The sequence below is a fragment of the Oncorhynchus kisutch genome, linkage group LG10, assembly GCF_002021735.2.
Source record: "Oncorhynchus kisutch isolate 150728-3 linkage group LG10, Okis_V2, whole genome shotgun sequence".
Lineage (NCBI taxonomy): Eukaryota > Metazoa > Chordata > Actinopteri > Salmoniformes > Salmonidae > Oncorhynchus > Oncorhynchus kisutch.
The window spans coordinates 39480274-39503318 of NC_034183.2; the positions used below are offsets into that span (position 1 = coordinate 39480274).

General features: G+C 44.1%; 1 protein-coding gene and 1 pseudogene across 3 annotated transcripts in view; one reads left to right on the forward strand and one right to left on the reverse strand.

The window, feature by feature from the left end:
* The window catches only part of LOC109898133 (ribonucleoprotein PTB-binding 2-like), a 75591-nt gene that overhangs the window by 8105 nt on the left and 44441 nt on the right, over window positions 1-23045 (reverse strand). The window contains exons 4-11 of one of the 3 annotated variants that reach the window (XM_020492949.2): window positions 9098-9289; window positions 4049-4169; window positions 3313-3398; window positions 3103-3201; window positions 2319-2430; window positions 1232-1545; window positions 508-616; window positions 131-288 (exon numbers count right to left, since the gene is read on the reverse strand). In XM_020492949.2, the coding sequence (XP_020348538.1) occupies window positions 131-288; window positions 508-616; window positions 1232-1545; window positions 2319-2430; window positions 3103-3201; window positions 3313-3398; window positions 4049-4169; window positions 9098-9289 (1191 nt within the window). The remainder of the gene's footprint in view (window positions 1-130; window positions 289-507; window positions 617-1231; window positions 1546-2318; window positions 2431-3102; window positions 3202-3312; window positions 3399-4048; window positions 4170-9097; window positions 9290-23045) is intronic. The other 2 variants (XM_031833660.1, XM_020492950.2) reach the window with 2 other exon arrangements.
* Window positions 17461-17569, forward strand: LOC116375961 (uncharacterized; annotated as a pseudogene).

Here is a 23045-nt window from a genome sequence, read left to right on the forward strand (position 1 = left end):
TCTCTCTCTCTCCATCTCTCTAACACATGACAGATTTGTGAGGACGTGCAGAAACAACTTGTCCCTATGAGGAAGCGTGGAGGACTTTACTGTGCATGGGCTCAACAGTTTGTGTGTGTTTGTGTGTTACCTGTGAGTATGCCTGGCTGTAATGGCTGTAGTCTGCAGAGGTATCTGTGCTGTAGGGCGCTGGGGCGTGAGAGGTGGAGGGTTGGGAGACAGGTGGCATAGCACTGCTGTACATCCCAGCCAGAGGCTGTCCTGCCTGCGCTTTACTGGCCCCCGGGGCTGCACCACGGAGCAAACAACCACGCAGAGAATACAGTCAAATACACAGTCATGTAAAAAAAAAAGGGGAAATCATCTGTTAAAGTTAAATAAAGTTTATATATATATATAGCAAACCCCAACAATCTTAAACAATAAGCGTGCATTCCTCCCTTCACTCATTGTTTCAGACGGCGTCACACCCGGGAATGTGAATGTGTGTCTGTCTGTGTACCTCACCTTGCATTACCATGCCAGGTAACACACTAGCTAGATTCAGGTAGGGGTTGGAGGGCAGCTTCATCTCTTTAGGAGGTTCACCCAGAAGAGAGATATGACAACTGGGAGCCTGAAGACACAGACAGAGATAACCCCTCACCTTACCACGCGGTCACTAAACCATATCACTAAACAACCCATTTGGCATGATTTCTGAAACGCACGCCATACTAATTCCACATGAATGCATTCAACAATACACAGTGCCCTACAGATGTCCAAGTCACAATGCTGTACACCCTTGGATACTAAGTGTGGCCTGCCACCCTGCGCCACCATCATCCCTCTATATATTAGCCTTACGCCACCATACAGCCTTGTGGAACTGCATCATTTTATCATGTAAGTCAAGATCCTATGACTCATATCCATCCCATTAAACATACTTCACAGTGGCAGCCACACACCGACACCACACACACACACATACACAGTGTTAATTACTGTGCTCATGGGGGGAGCTGGGCTCCGTTATGGTGACCCTGTGGCTCCTGTAAGAGGTTCTCCAGAGTGGGAACGGTGGGACAGGAATAATAATGAAACTCAGAGGTGTGCCATCACACACAGAGAGAGAGAGAGATGGCGAGAGAGAGAGCTGGTGGGCAGAGGAGAGAGCTACCGGTATCTCAGTCAGTGCCAGCTCTAGAGCCTGTTGTATTGTGCTGTGTCTGAGCTCTATACTCACTCCACTAGCTGCGCTGCTGTCGGTGCTACTGTGGCTGTATAGGCCGAGCTGGTGGGCCCCTGGGGCTTTGGGTGGAGGGGGGCCCAGCCCCGGGCTGCTCATTCCCAATGAGTAGCTCTGTCCCTGGTGCTGAACGTGCATCGTGGTCCCAGGAGGCGCTGGCTGCCTGTCAGAGGCTGCGGTGGAGATGCAGGCCCCGTTCAGCTCCCCTCCCCCGGCTATACCCAGGTGTGCCCGCGCCTGCAGGTAGGGCATCATGCCCCCTGCTGACACCGCGGCCTGACTGGACGCTGGCAGGGACTCCTGACCCAACTCTGTGGAGGGGAGAGAGGGAGGGAGGGGAGAGAGGGAGGGAGGGGTGAGGAGAGAGAGCAAGGATAGTCGAGGAAGTCGGACTGTCACACCAGAGGCAGATTCATTCGCAGACTGGCCCATCTGCTTCTGTGAGTCACTTTACTTCCTGCTAGCCTACAATACACTACAGTCAAAGTAAACACAGTATGGTACGCCTGCTGTGCTCAGACTATAGGTTTCTCAACATTCTCATTCTTACTCTACTATTAAATCCCTGTTAATACAATGTACAGCACAATGTAGCCAACACAAAAATACCATTATCTAGCCGGGAGCAAGTGAAGATGACATGAACTCAGGTTAAGGCATTACGGAACGGAGCACCTCCTACAATAACATCTATTCACCAGCAGCAGAACAGACGCGCCCGCCCCCCCCCCCCCTACTCCGTTTCATCCTGCAATCCCCAGATTTCATTCATTCCAGCTGCTTATATCCCTGTAATGAAGGACCTGCACAGCCCAGAGCAGTCAGCCATTATGGGCCTGCAGCAAACAGCACAATACCAGCAAACACAGATAAATGGACAACATCCCCCAGCAGACGAGACACATACTCATTTCAATACATTTCCATAAATACTGACTTGGTCATTTGGAGGATTTGAATTGCAAATGTAGGGTTGTCTGGTTGAGAAGAACAGTCACAGACACGAGGCAGGACCCCCAGGCTAGGTGGTGCTAAGGGGGGGGGGGGGCTGTGGGTCTATGCATAACCAGCCCAGGCCACTCACCGATGGGGGAGTCACCCAGCAGACCTTTGCCCAAGGTCATGTGTCCTGGAGGTCTGAGACCCAGGGCTTTCTGTAGGAGGAGACGAGAAGGGTCACCTAGCAGACTGGATACCTGGGGAGGGGAAGAGAGCAAGAGGAGGATAAAGGAAAACAGGCGGGGAAAGAAAGACGACAGAGGAGGTGATGAATTGAGTGAGAGTGTAGAGAGCAAGCGAGAGGTGGATGACGGGAGGAGAGAAGTAGAAGAAACGCAAAGGAAACGATGGGCGAGATGATGCAGAGATGGATAGCGACTTCACAACTCCACTGGCGCGGCTCTACTTCCGCGTACCCACTGAGAGCAGTACTACCACTGCTGGAGCTAACGGAGCACACAGCAGCGTGTGTGCACATTCAGATACCTCTCTCTCCTCTCACACGCTCTCTGCATACGGCTGTAGCTACGATGTCACAATGTGCTTTTAAAAACGGCATCAAATATGCAGGAAGCCCAGAGTTGTGCAACGCATCTCTTCACTGCTGCAGCACACAGGAACGTGCAGGAAATACAGAGAGAAGAACGTCAGTCTCTATGGGAACTGAAGTTTCAATATTACGAGAATGATTATTTTATTTGATTTTTTTACTGACGCAAACCAATCCTTTCTGCACGGAACCCATTAACTGTGCAGAGTAGGTTTTCCCTAATGTTGTGATGTTACATTACAAATGACTGACAGAGGCAGCCAACCAACAAAAACATAACACCACACACACACACACACACACACACGCGTTGTCTCACATTGCTGATGTGCTTGTCTTTGATGTGTAAGAGCTGCTGCTGGGCCAGCTGCATGTGCAGGAGGTTCTGCAGAACCAGCCCGTTCCCCAACATGGCACTCTGGGAGAGAAACAGCGCAGGGAGGATAAACAGTACACACACACACACACATTTAGAACATACTGTAACACACGTTGCTACATTTCTCCAGTCCCTGTAACCCATTCTCACCTGCTGTACCTTCCCCAGTTGTAGCAGGGCTGCTGTGAGGGGGGGTCTGAGGAACGGAGAAAGGCTGGGGTGCCGCCCGTACTTCCCTGGAGATGGAGAGGGGCGGGGGGAATGGTAAAAAAAAAAACGGTTCATCTTGGAGGATAACGGAAGCTAAATAGAAAAATATGTCTTTATTAAACAGCTCAAGAAAGTGTTTCTCGGGTAAATTGTAGACTTCACAGAGCTACGGCGCACCTGAAACAGAGCATGGGACACGGCACTGAGATATAGTCTTAGCCATAACTCCAGCTAGTGACCCTCGACCCCCTCAGAATAGATGTACGCGTCAAAGCTAATGGTAGCTACCGCCAGAATAGGTAGAAAGTTTAACATTTAATCAGGGGCTAATTTTAGACTTCGTCCCAATTGTGTGTTCTTCTTTAAAGAGCCAGCCGCTCAGCCTCCACTCCCTCCTGCTCTCGTCTGTTCTGATGGAGGCTGAGAACAAGTTCATTATAACAGATGATTAGGCATTCATCAAAAAGAAGCCTGCTTAGAATTGATTGGACGGGACATGCTATTCAAAAGGCCACGCCTATCTTTCACAGAGAGGAAGAGACGGATACAAATCTCCCTGATAAACGACATGCTAGCAAATAAGTTATTAATGTCATTTACAATAGTCCTCCAAGGAAGAGAGTCCAGCTAATTGCTGCCTGCCTGGTGTGTGTGTGTGTGTGTGTGTGTGTGTCACCTCCTCGTTTCCCAGTGTGGTAGGGCCTCATGAGGACCTGTAGGGCTGCTGGGTTGGTCATGCTGTTCAGTAGCTGGGCCAGGTTGGGCTCCGGCAGTAAGCCCTTCTTACTACTCAACATCTGCCAACACACACACACACACACACACAAAAGGGAAAGGTTAGCACGGCTTGCTCTATCTCAGACAGTGTGTTGTAGTGTAGTGACAGTGTAGTATTGTAAAACGTGGTAATAGTGGTGGAATCGTGATGGTGTACTCTGTGTGCTAGTTTCTGTTTCTGTGTGGAGCCTGGGATCTCCTCATTAGGCTGTTCCTGATGGCACCATGGTCACTTGTTTGCAGCAGGGCACCCATCTGCTACTGGAGAACAGGGAGGGAGGGGGAAAGGGAGGGACAGAGAGGAAGGGAGAGAGGGAGGGGGGAGGGAGAAATCTAGCAGTGCTTCAGGTCTGCTCCTTGTGCTACCGCAATGTGTTTTCTGTGAGCCACTAAACCAAGTTAAGGGGTCAGGACGTGCCTTCCCACTGGGGGCCGGGGAGGAGATGTGGGGGAGTCCTCTCCATATGTTACCATATGGAGCTTCAGCCAGGGGATAGAACGGGGAGTAGGGTGGGTTGGCTCGGTTTAGGCCAGATTCTCAGCCAGAGGGCAAGGAAGACAACACGCTAGCTAAACACCCCGAGCTTAGTTCGACAGTACACACGCTGGAATTCAAGCGCCTCAAATATTCCCTGCTCATTATGTGACGGAAACTGATGGAACTAGAAATGCTAGCACCTGCAGGGCTGAGCTTAGCAGCACAGTACAGCACACTCTATCCCGCAGACACTGACTCACAGAGTAGACGTTCGCAACAACATTACCAAGATGATATTTACCCTAGCCTTCAAACTAAGTTCAGCTGAATTCAGGCTCGCTTGTATCCTGTTAAATGCGGGAAGTACAGTGTGCATTACTACCTCTGATGGCACGCATTTTAGCCTGCCATACAGAGTGTGTATCCTACAGATTGTATGTTAGTTGGGTATTGAGTGAGACAGGTTTGTCCCCGAAGCAGTTTGATCTGTCGCTGACAGCGTCTGTCAGAGGGAGAAGAAGAAAGGAGTCTCTCTCTCTCTCTCTCAAAATGTCAGTGCGCATCAGTGTGTTTGGTTGGTTGCTGGCTGGTTCCTTCAAGCATCAGAAAGCCTGACTCCCACACAATCACACCAGAGAGAGGGAAGGAGAGTGAGGGAGGGATAGAGAGAAGAAAAGAGGAGGGGGGGGGGTCCATCTGGTCCTGTGTTCACACTCAGTTTCACAAACTGAATAAAATGACAGGAGGACTCCTCCTCTGAGTACAGTGGCTCTCCTCCGTGTCTCCTCTATTTGTCTCCTCCTCTCCTTCCAGGGTTCTCATGTCGCTATGGTTTCTGTCTGCATCTCATTCATTCTAATATGTTCAAGAGAACGAGCCCAAGGAATGCTCTTCCACAGAATGAAATACTCAACCTTAAAGCACTGTTCACTGAGTGTCACGCAGAGAGTGAATAGTGGTCCCCAAGGTGCTGATTCCGACTTAGGAATGTACCCCTTTCCTACACATTTCTCAGTAGTTGGTATTCCCACTTACCTTATGCAGGTGCGTATCGGGCTTTGCAGACGTGGTTCCCTTGCGCACGCTGAATACATTTAATTCAACCGCTGAAAACCCTCCTACTTGCTGGCCAACAGATTTTCCCGTGGAGTTTTCAATTCAACAGGATTCCCAGTACATTTATCTTAAGCCATCTCTTTAAATACGCTGCACCTTTTAGTTCGAATTTTGTCCACAGACTAGAATATATCGAGAAAATGGGATTCAGAATATTAAGGATCAATGAAAGAAAGCCAAATAAATGTACAGTTCATTCAGAAAAGTGTTCAGACCCCTTCCCTTTTTCCACATTTTGTTACATTACAGTCTTATCCTAAAATGGATTAAATAAATACAAATCCTCATCAATCTACAAACAATACCCCATAATGACAAAGCAAAAACAGGTTTTTAGAAATGTAAGTATTCAGACCCTTTGCTATGAGGTACATCCTGTTTCCATTGATCATCCTTGAAATGTTTCTACAACTTGATTGGAGTCCACCTGTGGTCAATTCAATTGATTGGACATGATTTGGAAAGGCACAAACCTGTCTATATAAAAAGGTCCCACAGTTGACAGTGCATGTCAGAGCAAAAACCAAGCCATGAGGTCGAAGGAATTGTCAGTAGAGCTCAGAGACAGGATTGTGTCAAGGCACAGATCTGGGGAAGGGTACCAAAAATGTTCTGCAGCATTGAAGGTCCCCAAGAACACAGTGGCCACCATCATTCTTAAATGGAAGAAGTTTGGAACCACCAAGAGTCTTCCTAGAGCTGGCCACCCGGCCAAACAGAGGGAGAAGGGCCTTGGTCAGGGAGGTGACCAAGAACCCGATGGTCACTCCAGAGTTCCTCTGTGGAGATGGGAGAATCTTCCAGAAGGACAACCATCTCTGCAGCACTCCACCAATCAGGCCTTTATGGTAGATTGGCCAGACGAAAGAATCTCCTCAGTAAAAGGCACATGACTGAAAATAGCTGTGCAGCGATGCTCCCCATCCAACCTGACAGAGCTTGAGAGGATCTGCAGAAAATAATGGGAGAAACTCCCCAAATACAGGTGTGCCAAGCTTGTAGTGTCATCCCTAAGAAGACTCTAGGTTGTAATCCTGTCCAAAGGTGCTTCAACAAAGTACTGAGTAAAGGGTCTGAAGACTTATGTAAATATCATATTTCAGTTTTAATTTTTTTATACCGGTTTTTGATTTGTCATTATGGGGTATTGTGTTGATATTGATGAGGGGCAAAAAACGATTTAATACATTTTAGAATAAGGCTGTAACGCAACAAAATGTGGAAAAAGTAAAGGGGTCTGAATAATTCCGAATGCATAATTCATGTGTTTCAGCGCCAATTGGCAGATTTAAAAATCCTTTGATCTTGTCGATTTTTTAGGAGAGCCTGGGCGCACGAAAGAAAACAGTGGTTTGATTCATTCAGATCTTCAACCCATGTTAATGTTGGATGATTAATGTACATAGTATTATAGTAGGGAGAATACTGTACAACCCTCATCTATTACCTGCACTAACCATGGAACTGTGTGATGACACGACCAAGTATTGCGCCATGCGATGGGTTCAAACTGTTACAGCTCGGTCTGCGCTCCGCTCCATAACGATTTAATTTAGCCTACGTCTTTAAAAAAAATATATATATATTATCAACTGTTACTAATGATGCTCAGCAACAACCACACGTCCGTCCCAGCGTTTACACAGGAAGCACGTGAAGGTAAACAAAACCATGTCATTTAATGGAATGATCATGTCGGTTGTACCAAAACGAAGGGAACTAAAGAGTAAGTAAATTGGCAGTTGAATATGTGTGGTTGTTATGCCTGCTAAACGGTCCATACTGAGAGTGGCTAATATTTATACATGATAGAAACAGGAGACAGAGGCAGTCTATCGTTTAAGACACTGTGGAGTTCCCATCCCTGCAAGTTAAAAGGCAGCGCAATTTAAATTCTGCATAATGGAACAGCATTTCATACACTTTACTGTGGGAAAGTTGTGCTGATAAGCTTCAGTTGGCTGCCATATGACTGGTGTCCCATTTGTCTCCAGCGATTAAAAAAGGTCAAAACGGAAACAAGTGTCATTTATATTTACAACTCCCTTATCCGAACGGACGACTCATCTACCTAGCTCGTATCAATACCTCTTATCAAGTTGCAAGTAACAGCGCACGGATAAAGGTGTTATTTCCATTGGAAAAGGTCAAAGGTGGTGGAATTATTAGGGAATAAGGTCAAAGGTCAGAAGACGGCGTATCTGTAGACGCACGTCCAGCGCACATTCATTTAGTCCATCTCCACCCTCAAACGAATCGCGGGTGAACGGCGTGCTTTTCTCATGCTTCAGTTCAAGGTCAGAATAGGCATAGAGAGAAAAGTGCATTAAAAAGGGAATTCCGTTCCATTTACACACGCACGACTCGGGTAGGAAATCGTCCCCCTAATGAATAGTTCTCATTGAATGTTCCCTCTTTAAGTCTATACTGTCTCGAGGCTATAGGCCTACCTTGTATCACTCTGCTATACACATGCAAATATCAATTCCATTAAGATTACTACAGTAAAACTAACAGACATAAGGGTTGATCACTTTCAATAGAGACCTGATATACAGGGTCGTGTGAGGACAAGAATCTATACAATACTATACGGTACTACTGCATGCCTAGTGCCGGATCACCTGGTATGTGCTGGAATACTCCAGTGAGAGTTCTATTTAGTGATGTTGCAGTGTCGACAGACTGACAGTTCCTTCAGTTCCTGACAGCTCCACAGGTAGAAATTAGTGAATGGGGGAGAGATGAGGTGCTGCTTTTGCAGACTTCAATGTGTGTGTGTGTGTGATTTTGTCTGTGCATGGGTTTGATTACATTCGAGCAGTGTGTGTGTGCGTGCGTGTTCGTGTGTGTGTGATTTTGTCTGTGCATGTGTTTGATTACATTCGAGCAGTGTGTGTGTGTGTGTGTGTTGGTATGTTTGTTACAGCGGGAGAGGGCGCAGCATGATTTCCTTTCGTCAGAGGGAGTGGGTTTATTGTGAGCCAGTCCTACCCTGGGACAACTGTAATTATAACTGCCACCGTTATGGTGACTGTAACAGCCACACAGCACCAGAGAGAGAGAGAGAATGAGTAGGAGGCTATTTGTATTCATGTATATGTATGTATGCATGTATGAATGCGCACAAGCATATTGAGTGAGCGTACGCAGCAAGTCAATGGAACCATCCGTTTAGAGGTGTGCAGTCCTGACCATGGCACATGCATTTCCAGGTTGTCCCTAGTTTGTACTGTATCTGAATCAGTCAAAATTGATCTCTAGTTTCTATTTTTAATAAATGTGTGAGGTGGGAGTGTTTGTATATCTACAGTGTGTGTGTGTGTGTGTGTGTGTGTGTGTCCAGTCACTCACCACGCCCTGAGCAGCTATGAGCGCAGCCAATGTGCTCCTGCCTGAGGTTCCGGGGGTGCAGAGAGACAGACGGATCTCCTGTCCTCCCACCAGTGTTTTGTCCATCTCTATCAGAATGGCCTCCGCCTGCTCTGCACTCTCATACTCCACCACCCCGAAGCCACGCACCGGGCTGCCCTCATCCTGGGCCAGCTGTAACACAGAGAATACATGTTACAACCACACACACCTCACTCGAAACAGCACAGAGCTAACAAACAAACAAACAAGCAAACAAAACCGTGCGTGAACACTCTCCTATTCCATCACAGTTACAGTGTGTGTGGAGTATTTCATGCTGCCAGAGACTGGCAGTTACTTGACACATTGGAAAGAATTGACAAAAAAAGCAGAGCAAACTAGAATGCTATTTGGCCCTTAACAGAGAGTACACAGTGGCAGAATACCTGACCACTGTGACTGACCCAAAATCAAGGAAATCTTTGACACCGTACACTCAGTGAGCATACAGTAACATTGCTATTGAGAGAGGCCGCCGACGGCAGACCTGGTTCTCAAGAGAAGACAGGCTATGTGCCCACTGCCCACAAAATGAGGTGGAAACTGAGCTGCACTTCCTAACCTCCTGCCAAATGTATGACCATAGAGACACATATTTCCCTCAGATTACATGGAACCCACAAAGAATTTGAAAACAAATCCAATTTGGATCAACTCCCATATCTATTGGGTGAAATACCACAGTGTGCCATCACAGACGCAAGATGAGTGACCTGTTGCCACAAGAAAAGGGCAACCAGTGAAGAACCTTAAGTTCCCTTAACTATTTGCACATCATTACAACTCTGTATTTAGACATAATATGACAAGTCTGTTATTTTGGAACTTTTGTGAGTGTAATGTTAACTGTACATTCTGTATTGTTTATTATTTCACTTGCTTTGGCAATGCAGGCAGGCAGGCAGGCAGGCAGGCAGGCAGGCAGGCAGGCAGGCAGGCAGGCAGGCAGGCAGGCAGGCAGGCAGGCAGGCAGGCAGGCAGGCAGGCAGGCAGGCAGGCAGGCAGGCAGGCAGGCAGGCAGGCAGGCAGGCAGGCAGGCAGGCAGGCAGGCAGGCAGGCAGGCAGGCAGGCAGGCAGGCAGGCAGGCAGGCAGGCAGGCAGGCAGGCACCAAAATAGATAAACATGTTCACCAAAATATATGCTTGCTTTATCGACTTCCAAAAAGCATTTGATTCTATTTGGCGTACAGGACTGTTCTACAAAGTTATTGAAAGTGGTGTAGGGGGTAAAACATATGACATACAGTGGGGCAAAAAAAGTATTTAGTCAGCCACCAATTGTGCAAGTTCTCCCACTTGAAAATATGAGAGATGCCTGTAATTGTCATCATAGGTACACTTCAACTATGACAGACAAAATGAGGAGAAGAAAATCACATTGAAGGATTTTTTATGAATTTATTTGCAAATTATGGTGAAAAATAAGTATTTGGTCACCTACAAACAAGCAAGATTTCTGGCTCTCACAGACCTGTAACTTCTTCTTTAAGAGGCTCCTCTGTCCTCCACTCGTTACCTGTATTAATGGCACCTGTTTATCAGTATAAAATGGCACATTTGTTATCAGTATAAAAGACACCTGTCCACAACCTCAAACAGTCACACTCCAAACTCCACTATGGCCAAGACCAAAGAGCTGTCAAAGGACACCAGAAACTGGCTGGGAAGACTGAATCTGCAATAGGTAAGCAGCTTGGTTTGAAGAAATCAGCTGTGGGAGCAATTATTAGGAAATGGAAGACGTACAAGACCACTGATAATCTCCCTCGATCTGGGGCTCCACGCAAGATCTCACCCCGTGGGGTCAAAATGATCACAAGAACCACACGGGGGGACCTAGTGAATGACTTGCAGAGAGCTGGGACCAAAGTAACAAAGCCTACCATCAGTAACACACTACGCCGCCAGGGACTCAAATCCTGCAGTGCCAGACGTGTCCCCCCGCTTAAGCCAGTACATGTCCATGCCCGTCTGAAGTTTGCTAGAGAGCATTTGGATGATCCAGAAGAAGATTGGGAGAATGTCATATGGTCAGATGAAACCAAAATATAACTTTTTAGTAAAAACTCAACAATTCGTGTTTGGAGGACAAAGAATGCTGAGTTGCATCCAAAGAACACCATACCTACTGTGAAGCACAGGGGTGGAAACATCATGCTTTGGGGCTGTTTTTCTGCAAAGGGACCAGGGCGACTGATCCGTGTAAAGGAAAGAATGAATGGGGCCATGTATCGTGAGATTTTGAGTGAAAACCTCCTTCCATCAGCAAGGGCATTGAAGATGAAACGTGGCTGGGTCTTTCTGCATGACAATGATCCCAAACACACCGCCCGGGCAACGAACGAGTGGCTTTGTAAGAAGCATTTCAAGGTCCTGGAGTGGCCTAGCCAGTCTCCAGATCTCAACCCCATAGAAAATCTTTGGAGGGAGTTGAAAGTCCGTGTTGCCCAGCAACAGCCCCAAAACATCACTGCTCTAGAGGAGACCTGCATGGAGGAATGGGCCAAAATACCAGCAACAGTGTGTGAAAACCTTGTGAAGACTTACAGAAAACGTTTGACCTCTGTCATTGCCAACAAAGGGTATATAACAAAGTATTGAGATAAACTTTTGTTATTGACCGAATACTTATTTTCCACCATAATTAGCAAATTAATTAATTAAAAATCCTACAATGTGATTTTCTGGATTTTTTTTCTCATTTTGTCTGTCCTCTGTCATTGTTGAAGTGTACCTATGATGAAAATTACCAGCCTCTCTCATCTTTAAGTGGGAGAACTTGCACAATTGGTGGCTGACTAAATACTTTTTTGCCCCACTGTAATTAAATCAATGTATACTGGCAATACGTGCAGCATTAACATTGGCAAGAAAATAACAGAATTCTTTAACCAGGGGCGGGGCCTTCGTCAGTGTTTTAATCTGAGCTCTGCACTCTTCAATATTTACATCAACGAATTGGCCACTATTCTAGTGTGTTAGTCTCCACAATTCAGAAGTTAAATGCCTACTCTTCGCAGATGACCTATGCCTGCTGTCATCCACAGCACATGGCCTACAGCAGAGCCTGGACCTGCTAGAGCAGTACCGCCAGACCTGGACCCTGGCAGTAAACCCCAAAAAGATTTTCCAGAGAAGATCCAGATCTCAGGGAATTAGACCAAAGTTCTCAATTGGTACAAAATATATAGAGTACTGCACACACTACAATTACTTAGGTTTAAAAATAAGCTCAACTGGACACCTTAATGAGGCAGTGAATGAACAGAGAGAAAGCATGCAGGGCATTCTACACCAATAAAAAGCTACATCAAATTGAAATTCCTATTCAAATTTGGCTAAAACTAATTGAATATGTCATTGAACCAATTGCACTTTATGGCAGCGATGTGTGGGGTCCACCTGCAAAACAAGATTACATCAAGTGGGACAAACACCACATTGAAACCCTGCATGCAGAGTTCTGTAAGATTCTCCTACATGTCCAGAGGAAAACTACAAACAATGCACGCAGGGCAGAATTAGGCCAATATCCACTAATAATAAAAACTCAAAAAAGAGCAATTAAGTTTTGGAAACATCTAAAATACTGTGACCCCCCTCTCATATCATTACCAAGCCCTGCAATACCAAGAGCTGAGCAAAGAAAAGTCCCCTCATTCAGCTGGTCCTGAGTTCACAAACCTGTTCTACTAACACACTGAAGCCTCAGGACCAGAACATCCAATCAATCAGGATAAACCAAAACTACAACACAGTCAAAACAAAACTATATTGATTATTGGGAAACACAAGCACAAACACAAAGCAAAATGCAGTGCTATCTGGCTTACTGATGAAAACCTTGACAAAGTACAGGCTCAGTGAGCACAGCCTTGCCACTGAGAAGGGTAGACACAGGAAAACCTGGCTCCCTGTAGAGGAAAGGCTGTGCAACCACTGCACAACAGCAGAACCTGAGACGGAGCTGCATTTCCTGACAAAATATTTTACAAATATAAAACAATTTCCCCCCAATTTGAAACCCTTATTCAAAGTTTCAAAGACCTGAAAGTAGACTACCGTCCTGTTGGGGGAGGACGCAGAGAGCTGTGGGTTGGCAGTGCACTACATTGCTGCCTGCCATAAGTTGAGGGACAGTGTCTGACAGACCAATGAACCTGCACATGAACTCTACTGTATGCTTATTGTTATTGTTGACTGTATGGTTATTTTGACACTTGGTTATTGTTGTTACTGTTGTCCCATTGACAATTTTGATTCTCATTTTTATATTGAACATATCCCAAATAAGCTTTGGCAATATGTACATTGTTACGCCATGCCAATAAAGCAACTTGGGGAGGGAGGGAGGGAGAGAAATTGAGAGAGAGAGTCTACAGCGGATTGTTAAAGAGCTCTGTTCAGCCCATTATCAAATCGAATCCACCTGAGCTATGAGAGATGTAATACAGCTACTCCTACTCGTCCCGGCTTTCTCTCTAAGACTTAGACAAATAAACACACACATTCACACAAGCACGCACACATACCGTACACTCACACAGACACACAAGCACGCACACATACCGTACACTCACACAGACACACAAAAGGACCACTACTCTTCTCAGTACTGACACAATGACAGAGCAGTTTCCTCACCATAAAGTGCAGGCTGGTTTCCATCCAATTTGGACGGTGATTCACTGATCTTGTCCGTCGGGGCGTCTGCACTGACGGAAAGCTTTCTTCCAAAAAGCATTTTGATGAGTCGGTTAAAGAAATTAACAATTCAAATAGGCTTCTTCTTTAAGAACAGGTCCAGTCTTTCGTTAAATAGCAGAAAACAAATCATTCAAGTAAACATTCATTCCGGGTTATTGGCTATGGGTATAGGTTCGACACGCATCATTGCATTTTGTTTCAGAAAGTAGGCCGGCCCTCTTCAAAGTCTGGCAGATAGACGCATTGCGTGCTTTTTCTCTAGAAAGCCCTCTTGCATACACTTCCTCCATAACTTACGTCCTTGTTAACTTTCAGACCCGGAATCAGGGTTGGCTAACCCTAGACATCCCTTCAATCTCCACCGAGTTTGGTAAATCTGCATTTAGTTCTTTCTTTTTTTTCACCTCTCATGTGGAATGATCTCCCAAACTCCTTAAAGTTGGTGGAGTTGGTGCCTCCAGGGTAATTCAGGCAGATGTTAGAGGGCCTTTTTTTTACTGAAGAATGTGTTTGTTTCATTTGATTGTGTATTGCTTTTCATGCACAGTGTAATTGATGTGTATAATGTGCGAAAGAGACAGCGATCTCAGCATATCTTCCTGCTTAAATAAAGGTTCAATAAAATCTAAAACAATAAGCATTAGCAGATACAGTGGGTATCGCTGTATTCACCAAATTCTTATTTACAACGACGGCCTAGGAAGAGTCAGTGGAAGTTCAGAAGGACCATGCTTCAGTTCAGAAGGACCATGCTTAAAGAGATATTAAATATGTTATTGTTAGTCGTCTACCAATCACTGCCCTTCTTTACGAGGCTTTCGCAAAGCTCCCTGGTCTTTGTAGTTTAATCGGTGCTTGAAATTCAACACTTGACTGAGGGACAGATGTATGTATGAGGGACAGAGGAAGGGTTAGTCATTCAAAAATCATTTCAACCCCTATTATTTCACACGGAGTGAATCCATGTAACTTATTGTGATATGTTAAGCCGCATTAGTTCAATCTTGTCTAAACATTGGGGGGTGAATACTACTAATATTTGAGTTATTGGATTTTTATTCATTTGTAAAAATGGATCAAATGTTTATTTCACTTTGACACTGGAGTATTTTGTGTAGATCAATGCCCCCCCCCAAAAAAACAAAAAACAAATCACAAATAAATCTATTTCAATCCCTCTTTTGGAATGCAACAAAATGTGAAAGAAATCCAAGGGGGGAATATTTATAATACCCAGTGTAAAGTCTCCTGACACAGAGTTATTATTGCTACACGGGTCGCAGTCCATCAATAGAAGCGAAAGCAGATATGGAGGGATGGAAGGAGGGAGGGGAAGAGAGACGGATAGATGGATGGATGGAGAGAAGGAGAGAGGTCAGTCAGTAAATCCCCTGCCTGGAAATGTGTCAATTTAAGCCCACTGTAATTTGACAAGGAGCCATTCAGCCTCGTACTTGATTACGTCCCAAATGGCACCCTATTCCCCTTGTATAGTGCACTACTTCTGATCAGGGCCCATTGAGAATAGGGGGCCATTTGGGATTTTAATTTTAAAAACTTGTGTCCGTCAGCAGAAGGGATCACTTAAATAATGCATCGGACCCGCAATCCTGTCATACACTTACATGGCAGCCTAATGGAAAGGTATGTCACTGTAACTGTGCGCGTGACATTCAAACGTGAACCTTGAAAATGCAGACCAACTGACAATAACATAGGCTTCCTGCTCACTGCCGGCCACAGTTCAGCTAGACGGAAAGGTTTGACAAGGCAGGACTGAATCGCATGTAGTACAGATTCTCCATACCATAACGAGGCTGCTGTCATAACCATCCATCGTACATCCTCTCACACCACCATTTCCTCTCCTCAACTCCCACTCGTCTGCCAGTCCCTCCGGTCTGAGGAGGAGAGGTGTGTAGGAGGAGGTCGATAGGCCATCAGCATACATTAGCCATACACTATGGAAATTACCTTCCTCTCCTCTTTACCAGTCTACCACTTCAACGCCCTGAGGGAGGGAGGGAGGTTGCCGTGAGTGAGTGATGGCTGCGAGGGCAAAGCAAGAGAGAGAATGAGTTAGAAAAAGAGAGCGAGGCACATACATAGACTTTGCAATCTCACACAAACGCATTAAACTGTTATGCTCATTCATATTCTACACAAAGTGTGTGTGCGTTCAGTGCGAAGGCCAAATTACAGAGGAATAACTTTTTGAGGCTATTAAATCCTTTCTGTCTGGAAAAACCCCAGGGCTTGATTGGATACCGGTAGAGGTATAGCAAGCCTTTTTTGATGTACTAAAGGCTCCATTGTTAGATTGTTTTAATTACCCCTATAGAAATGGTAGTCTGTCAGGTACTCAGCAGGAAGGTCTGATTTCTCTATTATTAAACAAGACCCAGATGGCAAATATAAAGATCCAGTCTATCTAAAAAAAGGTCTCTTACACTTCAATGTTGTGATGCAAAAAATACTAGCGAAATGCATAGCACTCAGAATTAAAAGGGTTTTACCAGGTATTGTTCATCCTGATCAGAGAGTTTTTTTTATATGGACGATACAGTGGAGATAAGATACGACAACTACTCGAAATAATAGAACATCATGAAACATCTAAGAAGCCAGGCCTGGTATTTATAGTGGATTTTGAAAAGGCATTTGATAGAGTAAGACTGGATTTTATTTATAAATGCCTGGATTTTTTTATTTTGGTAATTCTCTTATAAAATGGGAAAAAATAATGTATAGCAACCCCATGTGTAAAATAGTAAATAACGGCTACTTCTCAGAGTTTTGAATTGTCAAGAGGAGTTAAACAAGGGTGTCCGCTGTCACCATATCTATTCATTATGTCCATCGAAAAGCTAGCTATTATCCGATCCAGTAACAACAACAGAGGATAGGAATCCAAGGCTTAAAAACAGAGGTGTCCATGTATGCTGATGACTCAAGTTTTATATTAAGTCCGCAAGCTAGATCCCTGCAATGTCTCATTGAAGATCTAGATAGGTTTTAGTCCAGAGAGTACAGAAAAGTTCATTTTGATAAGTGTACAATATTACGTATTGGATCTTCAAAAAATCAAACTTTTACATCACCCTGCAGTTTACCTAAAACAAATGGGCTGATGGCATTCATCAGTTTACTCACTTACTTATGGCGCTGCCTACTCCTGATAATTCATTTTTCAAATCATATGAAAAAAAAAAAACATTTAGCTTTATCTGGGACGCTGAACCAGACAAAATAAAACGTGCCTATCTATATAATGAATTAGGTGGGTTTAGATGATTAAATATAAAAGCACTAAACTTTTGTTTAGCACCTTGGGAATACCAGGTGCTGTAGGCTTTTTGTCAACTCTTTGTCCGTTTTTTCCCACAAGGCTGAAATATGTGCCCTCGCTTTGAAGTAAGTATGCAAGGTTAGTTTGTATTTCATCCAACAATCTGTGCTACAAATTATGGCTACAGTATATGCAATTTCTTCCACTTTTTGAGTGACACAAAGATGCTTATCTAAATGGTGAAAATGCAACAGCTGTTAATCAGACTCATTTTCACTTTACATAGTGCACCAAGAGATAGTTTGTCGCTTACGACCACACCGGCCTGAGTACGCCTGATCTCGGAAGCTAAGCAGGGTCGGGCCTGGTTAGTACTTGGATGGGAGACCGCCTAGGAATACCAGGTGCTGTAAGCTTTTTGTTAACTCTTTGTCCGTTTTTTCCCACAAGGCTGAAATATGTGCCCTTGCTTTGAAATAAGTAAGCAATGTTAGTTTGTATTTCATCCAACAATCTGTGCTACAAATTATGGCTACAGTATATGCAATTTAGCTTTATCTGGGACGCTGAACCAGACAAAATAAAACGTGCCTATCTATATAATGAATTAGGTGGGTTTAGATTATTAAATATAAAAGCACTAACCCTCTCTCTTTAGGGTTCAAGTTTTACTTGAACCCTAAATGGTTCTCAAGTAGATTAAGAAAAGCTCATCTATTGTTTAAAAATGGCCTTTTTGCCTTTGTGCAGATTGCCATGTCTCATTTTCGATGAATTGAAAATTACTTTTTTCAAAGTATCTCTCTTTTTCAAACAAGCATTGCAGAGATGGCTAAAATTTCAATTTCATCCCCCTGAAAAGATACAACAAACATTACAACAAATATTATGGCTGAACTCAAATGTGCTGGTTGATAAAATACCTGTATTTATGGGAAAGATGTTTGATAAGGCTATTTAGTTCTTCAATTATATTGTAAATTGGAATGGTAGATTTATGTCCTTCATGGAGTTATCAGAATTGTATGGGAAGGTCTGCTAAATCCAAGAGTACAGCCAATTAATTACAGCATTACCCAAAAAATGAAGGAGGCAGGTGGCAGCGGGAGGAGGTAGGGAACTTGTCTGTCTGCCCAATATAAAGGATCAAAGCTGGCGGAGGAATAAAAATAGCATAAATAGGAAAGTATACCAGTTTAATTAGAGGACCAGGATGTTGACAACTGTGCCATACAGATTGCAAAAAATCGTTGGGAAGAGATTTTTGTTGTACCGATTCCATGGTACAGGGTGCATGAGTTGATATATAAAACAACGAAATATTGAATTGATATATAAAACAACGAAATATTCAAGACTTTGGCTTTTCAGCCAAAATTATTATATAGAATTCTTGCCACCAACAAAATGTTGAATATTTGGGGCATAAAAACATCGAAGCTCTGCAGATTTTGTTGTGAGGATACAGAATCAATAGACCATTTATTTTGGTATTGCCGTAGCCTATTTCTGGTCTCAGGTTCAGGAATGGTGGAAAATGCATAGCATTGATCTAAAATTGACCCTAGAAATAGGAGATCTGGAGAGACCAGGTCAGTCAATTACTAATACTATTAGTAAAAGTATTTATCTTCAACTTGCAATCTGTGGATTCTATTAGATTAGATAGATTGAAATTGTATGTTAAACATCACAGTATAGTTGAAAGATATGTGTTGCGTAGAAACCCGAAGAGAGTGGCCAGCAGAGATAGATGGGATGGGCTGAGGGTTGAGATGTGGTATTGGAGACAAGTGGGAGTGGAGTTGCTGTGTGGGGGATAGAATGATGGTCAAAGATACGTTTTTTATTTTTTTTTAAGTCCAAATAAAACATAATAAAAAGTCTGTTTGAATGACAGACGGGCAGTGTTTTTACAACTAATGCCGGTTTGCCAGAGGCTGATGCCGTGCAGGTGTTTGTACACATGCATATACACATAGACTCATTCAAAATGATGTAGTAGTGCCAAACATACACACAAACATATACAGTTGGCATTGCTGTTCTGATTTTAGTTGTCCTTGATGTCCTTTGTTTTCAATGTATTTATATATTATTATTTTTTCTTCGCATTTGCATTTTGTTTTCTTCTGTCTTTTCCTTTTTTCCTCTTTAGTTCATTCTCTAGGAGGGTTCGGGTTCACGTTCTTTTGGCCTGTTGGGAGATCTGTCAACGTGCCCTTGAGCAGGGCATTGACCTTGGATGCTTCTGTGTGTCACTCTGAATGGGAGTCTGTTGGATGACTGGTGTGAAGTAGTTGTTGAGCGGCTTCACTGCAAGTATATTGTATGTTTCAGATATCCAATAAAAAAATGACAAAAATAACAACATTTTAAAAAAAGTGTGTGTCCGTTTGTGTGTCTGTACACGTGTGTGTGTGTGTGTGTGTGTGTGTGTGTGTGTGTGTGTGTGTGATGCACTAATCTGACCCTGAGGGCTCTATATACAGAGCAGAGTAGGAGCTGTAATTTAGCTGGGTGTCAAGCATCTGAGAGGGAAACCAAACCCAGAGAACAGACACCAGCACCGACCCCATTGTGTAACACAGTAATAAATCCGTTAATCAGCGTCGAACAGGTAAAAATACGAACACTACTGATGTTCTCGTCCAATGGTAAAGGAATAGGGAAATAAATGACAGCTGGCCAGTGTGCAATAGCTTTCCCTACACAACCTGAAAATATGAACTGATGGCGAGAGGGTTTGGCTGACTGTGATCATTAGTGGCCTCCGCTCTGCACTTCCACTGAGCCAGTGACATCTTTCTCCACTCCTCCATTCTTCCCTTCCTGGGTCCCTGTTCCATGTCCAGTGCTGACATAAAAACTAAAACATTTAGAGAGAGCCCCACCACCCCCCATCCCCACTACCAGTCCCTTTATAATATGAATTGCATTCATCTCCCCCCTCAGGATGAGGTTACTTCTGCTTCTTCGACATCACAATCATGTAAAAGGCCAGCTACTGTGGACACGTGTGTGTGTGTGTGTGTGTGAGTAGTGTTCATTATCCCCATCTTTCTGTCTCTATCATAGTGTGTGTGTGTGTGTGTAGTGGTCATTATCCCCATCTGTCTGTCTCTATCATGGTGTATGTGTAGTGGTCATTATCCCCATATTTCTGTCACTACCATGGAGAGTATGTGTAGTGTTCATTATCCCCATCCTTCTGTCTCTACCATGGTGTGTGTGTGTGTGTGTAGTGTTCATTATCCCCATGTTTCTGTCTCTACCATGGTGTGTGTGTGTAGTCATCATTATCCCCATCTTTCTGTCTCTATCATGGTGTGTGTGTGTGTGTAGTGGTCATTATCCCCATCTTTCTGTCTCTATCATGGTGTGTGTGTGTGTGTGTAGTGGACATTATCCCCATTTTCTGTCTCTATCATGGTGAGTGTGTGTGCGCGTGAGTGTGTAAAGAACATTGTGTGTGGGAGTGTGTAGTGGTCATTATCCCCATCTTTCGGTCTCTACCATTGTGCGTGTGTGAAATTGGTCATGATCCCCATCTTTCTGTATCTACCATGGTGTGTGTGTGTGTGTAGTGTTCATTATCCCCATCTTTCTGTCTCTATCATGGTGAGTGTGTGTGTGTAATGTCCATTATGCACATCTTTCTGTCTCTGTCATGGTGTGTTTGTGTGTGTGTAGTGTTCATTATCCCCATCTTTCTGTCTCTATCATGGTGTGTGTGTGTATGTAGTGTTCATTATCCCCATGTTTCTGTCTCTACCATGGTGTGTGTGTGTGTGTAGTCATCATTATCCCCATCTTTCTGTCTCTATCATGGTGTGTGTGTGTGTGTGTGTAGTGGTCATTATCCCCATCTTTCTGTCTCTATCATGGTGTGTGTGTGTGTGTGTGTGTAGTGGACATTATCCCCATTTTCTGTCTCTATCATGGTGAGTGTGTGTGCGCGTGAGTGTGTAAAGAACATTGTGTGTGGGAGTGTGTAGTGGTCATTATCCCCATCTTTCTGTCTCTACCATTGTGCGTGTGTGAAATTGGTCATGATCCCCATCTTTCTGTATCTACCATGGTGTGTGTGTGTGTGTAGTGTTCATTATCCCCATCTTTCTGTCTCTATCATGGTGAGTGTGTGTGTGTAATGTCCATTATGCACATCTTTCTGTCTGTCATGGTGTGTTTGTGTGTGTGTAGTGTTCATTATCCCCATCTTTCTGTCTCTATCATGGTGAGTGTGTGTGTAATGTCCATTATGCACATCTTTCTGTCTCTGTCATGGTGTGTTTGTGTGTGTGTAGTGGTCATTATCCCCATCTTTTTGTCTCTGTCATTGTGTGTGTGTGTAGTGTTCATTATCCCCATCTTTCTGTCTCTAACATGGTGTGTGAGTGTAGTTGTCATTAGTCCAATCTTTCAGTCTCTAGCATGGTGTGTGTGTGGGTGTAGTGGTCATTATCCCCATCTTTCTGTCTCTATCATGGTGAGTGTGTGTGTGCGCGAGTGTGTAAAGAACATTGTGTGTGTGTGTGTAGTGTTCATTATCCCCATATTTCTGTCTCTATCATTGTGTGTGTTTGTAGTGGTCATTATCCCCATCTGTCTGTCTCTATCATGGTGTGTGTACTGGTCATTATCCCCATCTTTCTGTCTCTATCATGGAGAGTGTGTGTGTAGTGTTCATTATCCCCATCCTTCTGTCTCTACCATGGTGTGTGTGTAGTGGTCATTATCCCCATATTTCTGTCACTACCATGGAGAGTATGTGTAGTGTTCATTATCCCCATCCTTCTGTCTCTACCATGGTGTGTGTGTGTGTGTAGTCATCATTATCCCCATCTTTCTGTCTCTATCATGGTGTGTGTGTGTAGTGGTCATTATCCCCATATTTCTGTCTCTATCATGGTGTGTGTGTGTGTGTGTGTGTGTGTGTGTGTGTGTGTGTGTGTGTAGTGGACATTATCCTCATTTTCTGTCTCTATCATGGTGAGTGTGTGTGTGTGTAATGTCCATTATGCACATCTTTCTGTCTCTGTCATGGTGTGTTTGTGTGTGTGTAGTGGTCATTATCCCCATCTTTCTGTCTCTGTCATGGTGTGTTTGTGTGTGTGTAGTGTTCATTATCCCCATATTTCTGTCTCAATCATGGTGTGCGTGTGTGTAGTGTTCATTATCCCCATCTTTATGTCTCTAACATGGTGTGTGAGTGTAGTTGTCATTAGTCCAATCTTTCAGTCTCTAGCATGGTGTGTGTGTGGGTGTAGTGGTCATTATCCCCATCTTTCTGTCTCTATCATGGTGAGTGTGTGTGTGCGCGAGTGTGTAAAGAACATTGTGTGTGTGTGTGTGTGTAGTGTTCATTATCCCCATATTTCTGTCTCTATCATTGTGTGTGTGTGTAGTGGTCATTATCCCCATCTTTCTGTCTCTATCATGGTGTGTGTGTGTAGTGTTCATTATCCCCATATTTCTGTCTCTAACATTGTGTGTGTGTGTGTGTAGTGTTCATTATCCCCATCTTTCTGTCTATCATGGTGTGTGTGTGTAGTGGTCATTATCCCCATCTTTCTGTCTCTATCATGGTGTGTGTGTGTGTAGTGTTCATTATCCCCATATTTCTGTCTCTATCATTGTGTGTGTGTGTAGTGTTCATTATCCCCATCTTTCTGTCTCTAACATGGTGTGTGAGTGTAGTTGTCATTAGTCCAATCTTTCAGTCTCTAGCATGGTGTGTGTGTGGGTGTAGTGGTCATTATCCCCATCTTTCTGTCTCTATCATGGTGAGTGTGTGTGTGCGCGAGTGTGTAAAGAACATTGTGTCTGTGTGTGTGTGTGTAGTGTTCATTATCCCCATATTTCTGTCTCTATCATTGTGTGTGTGTGTAG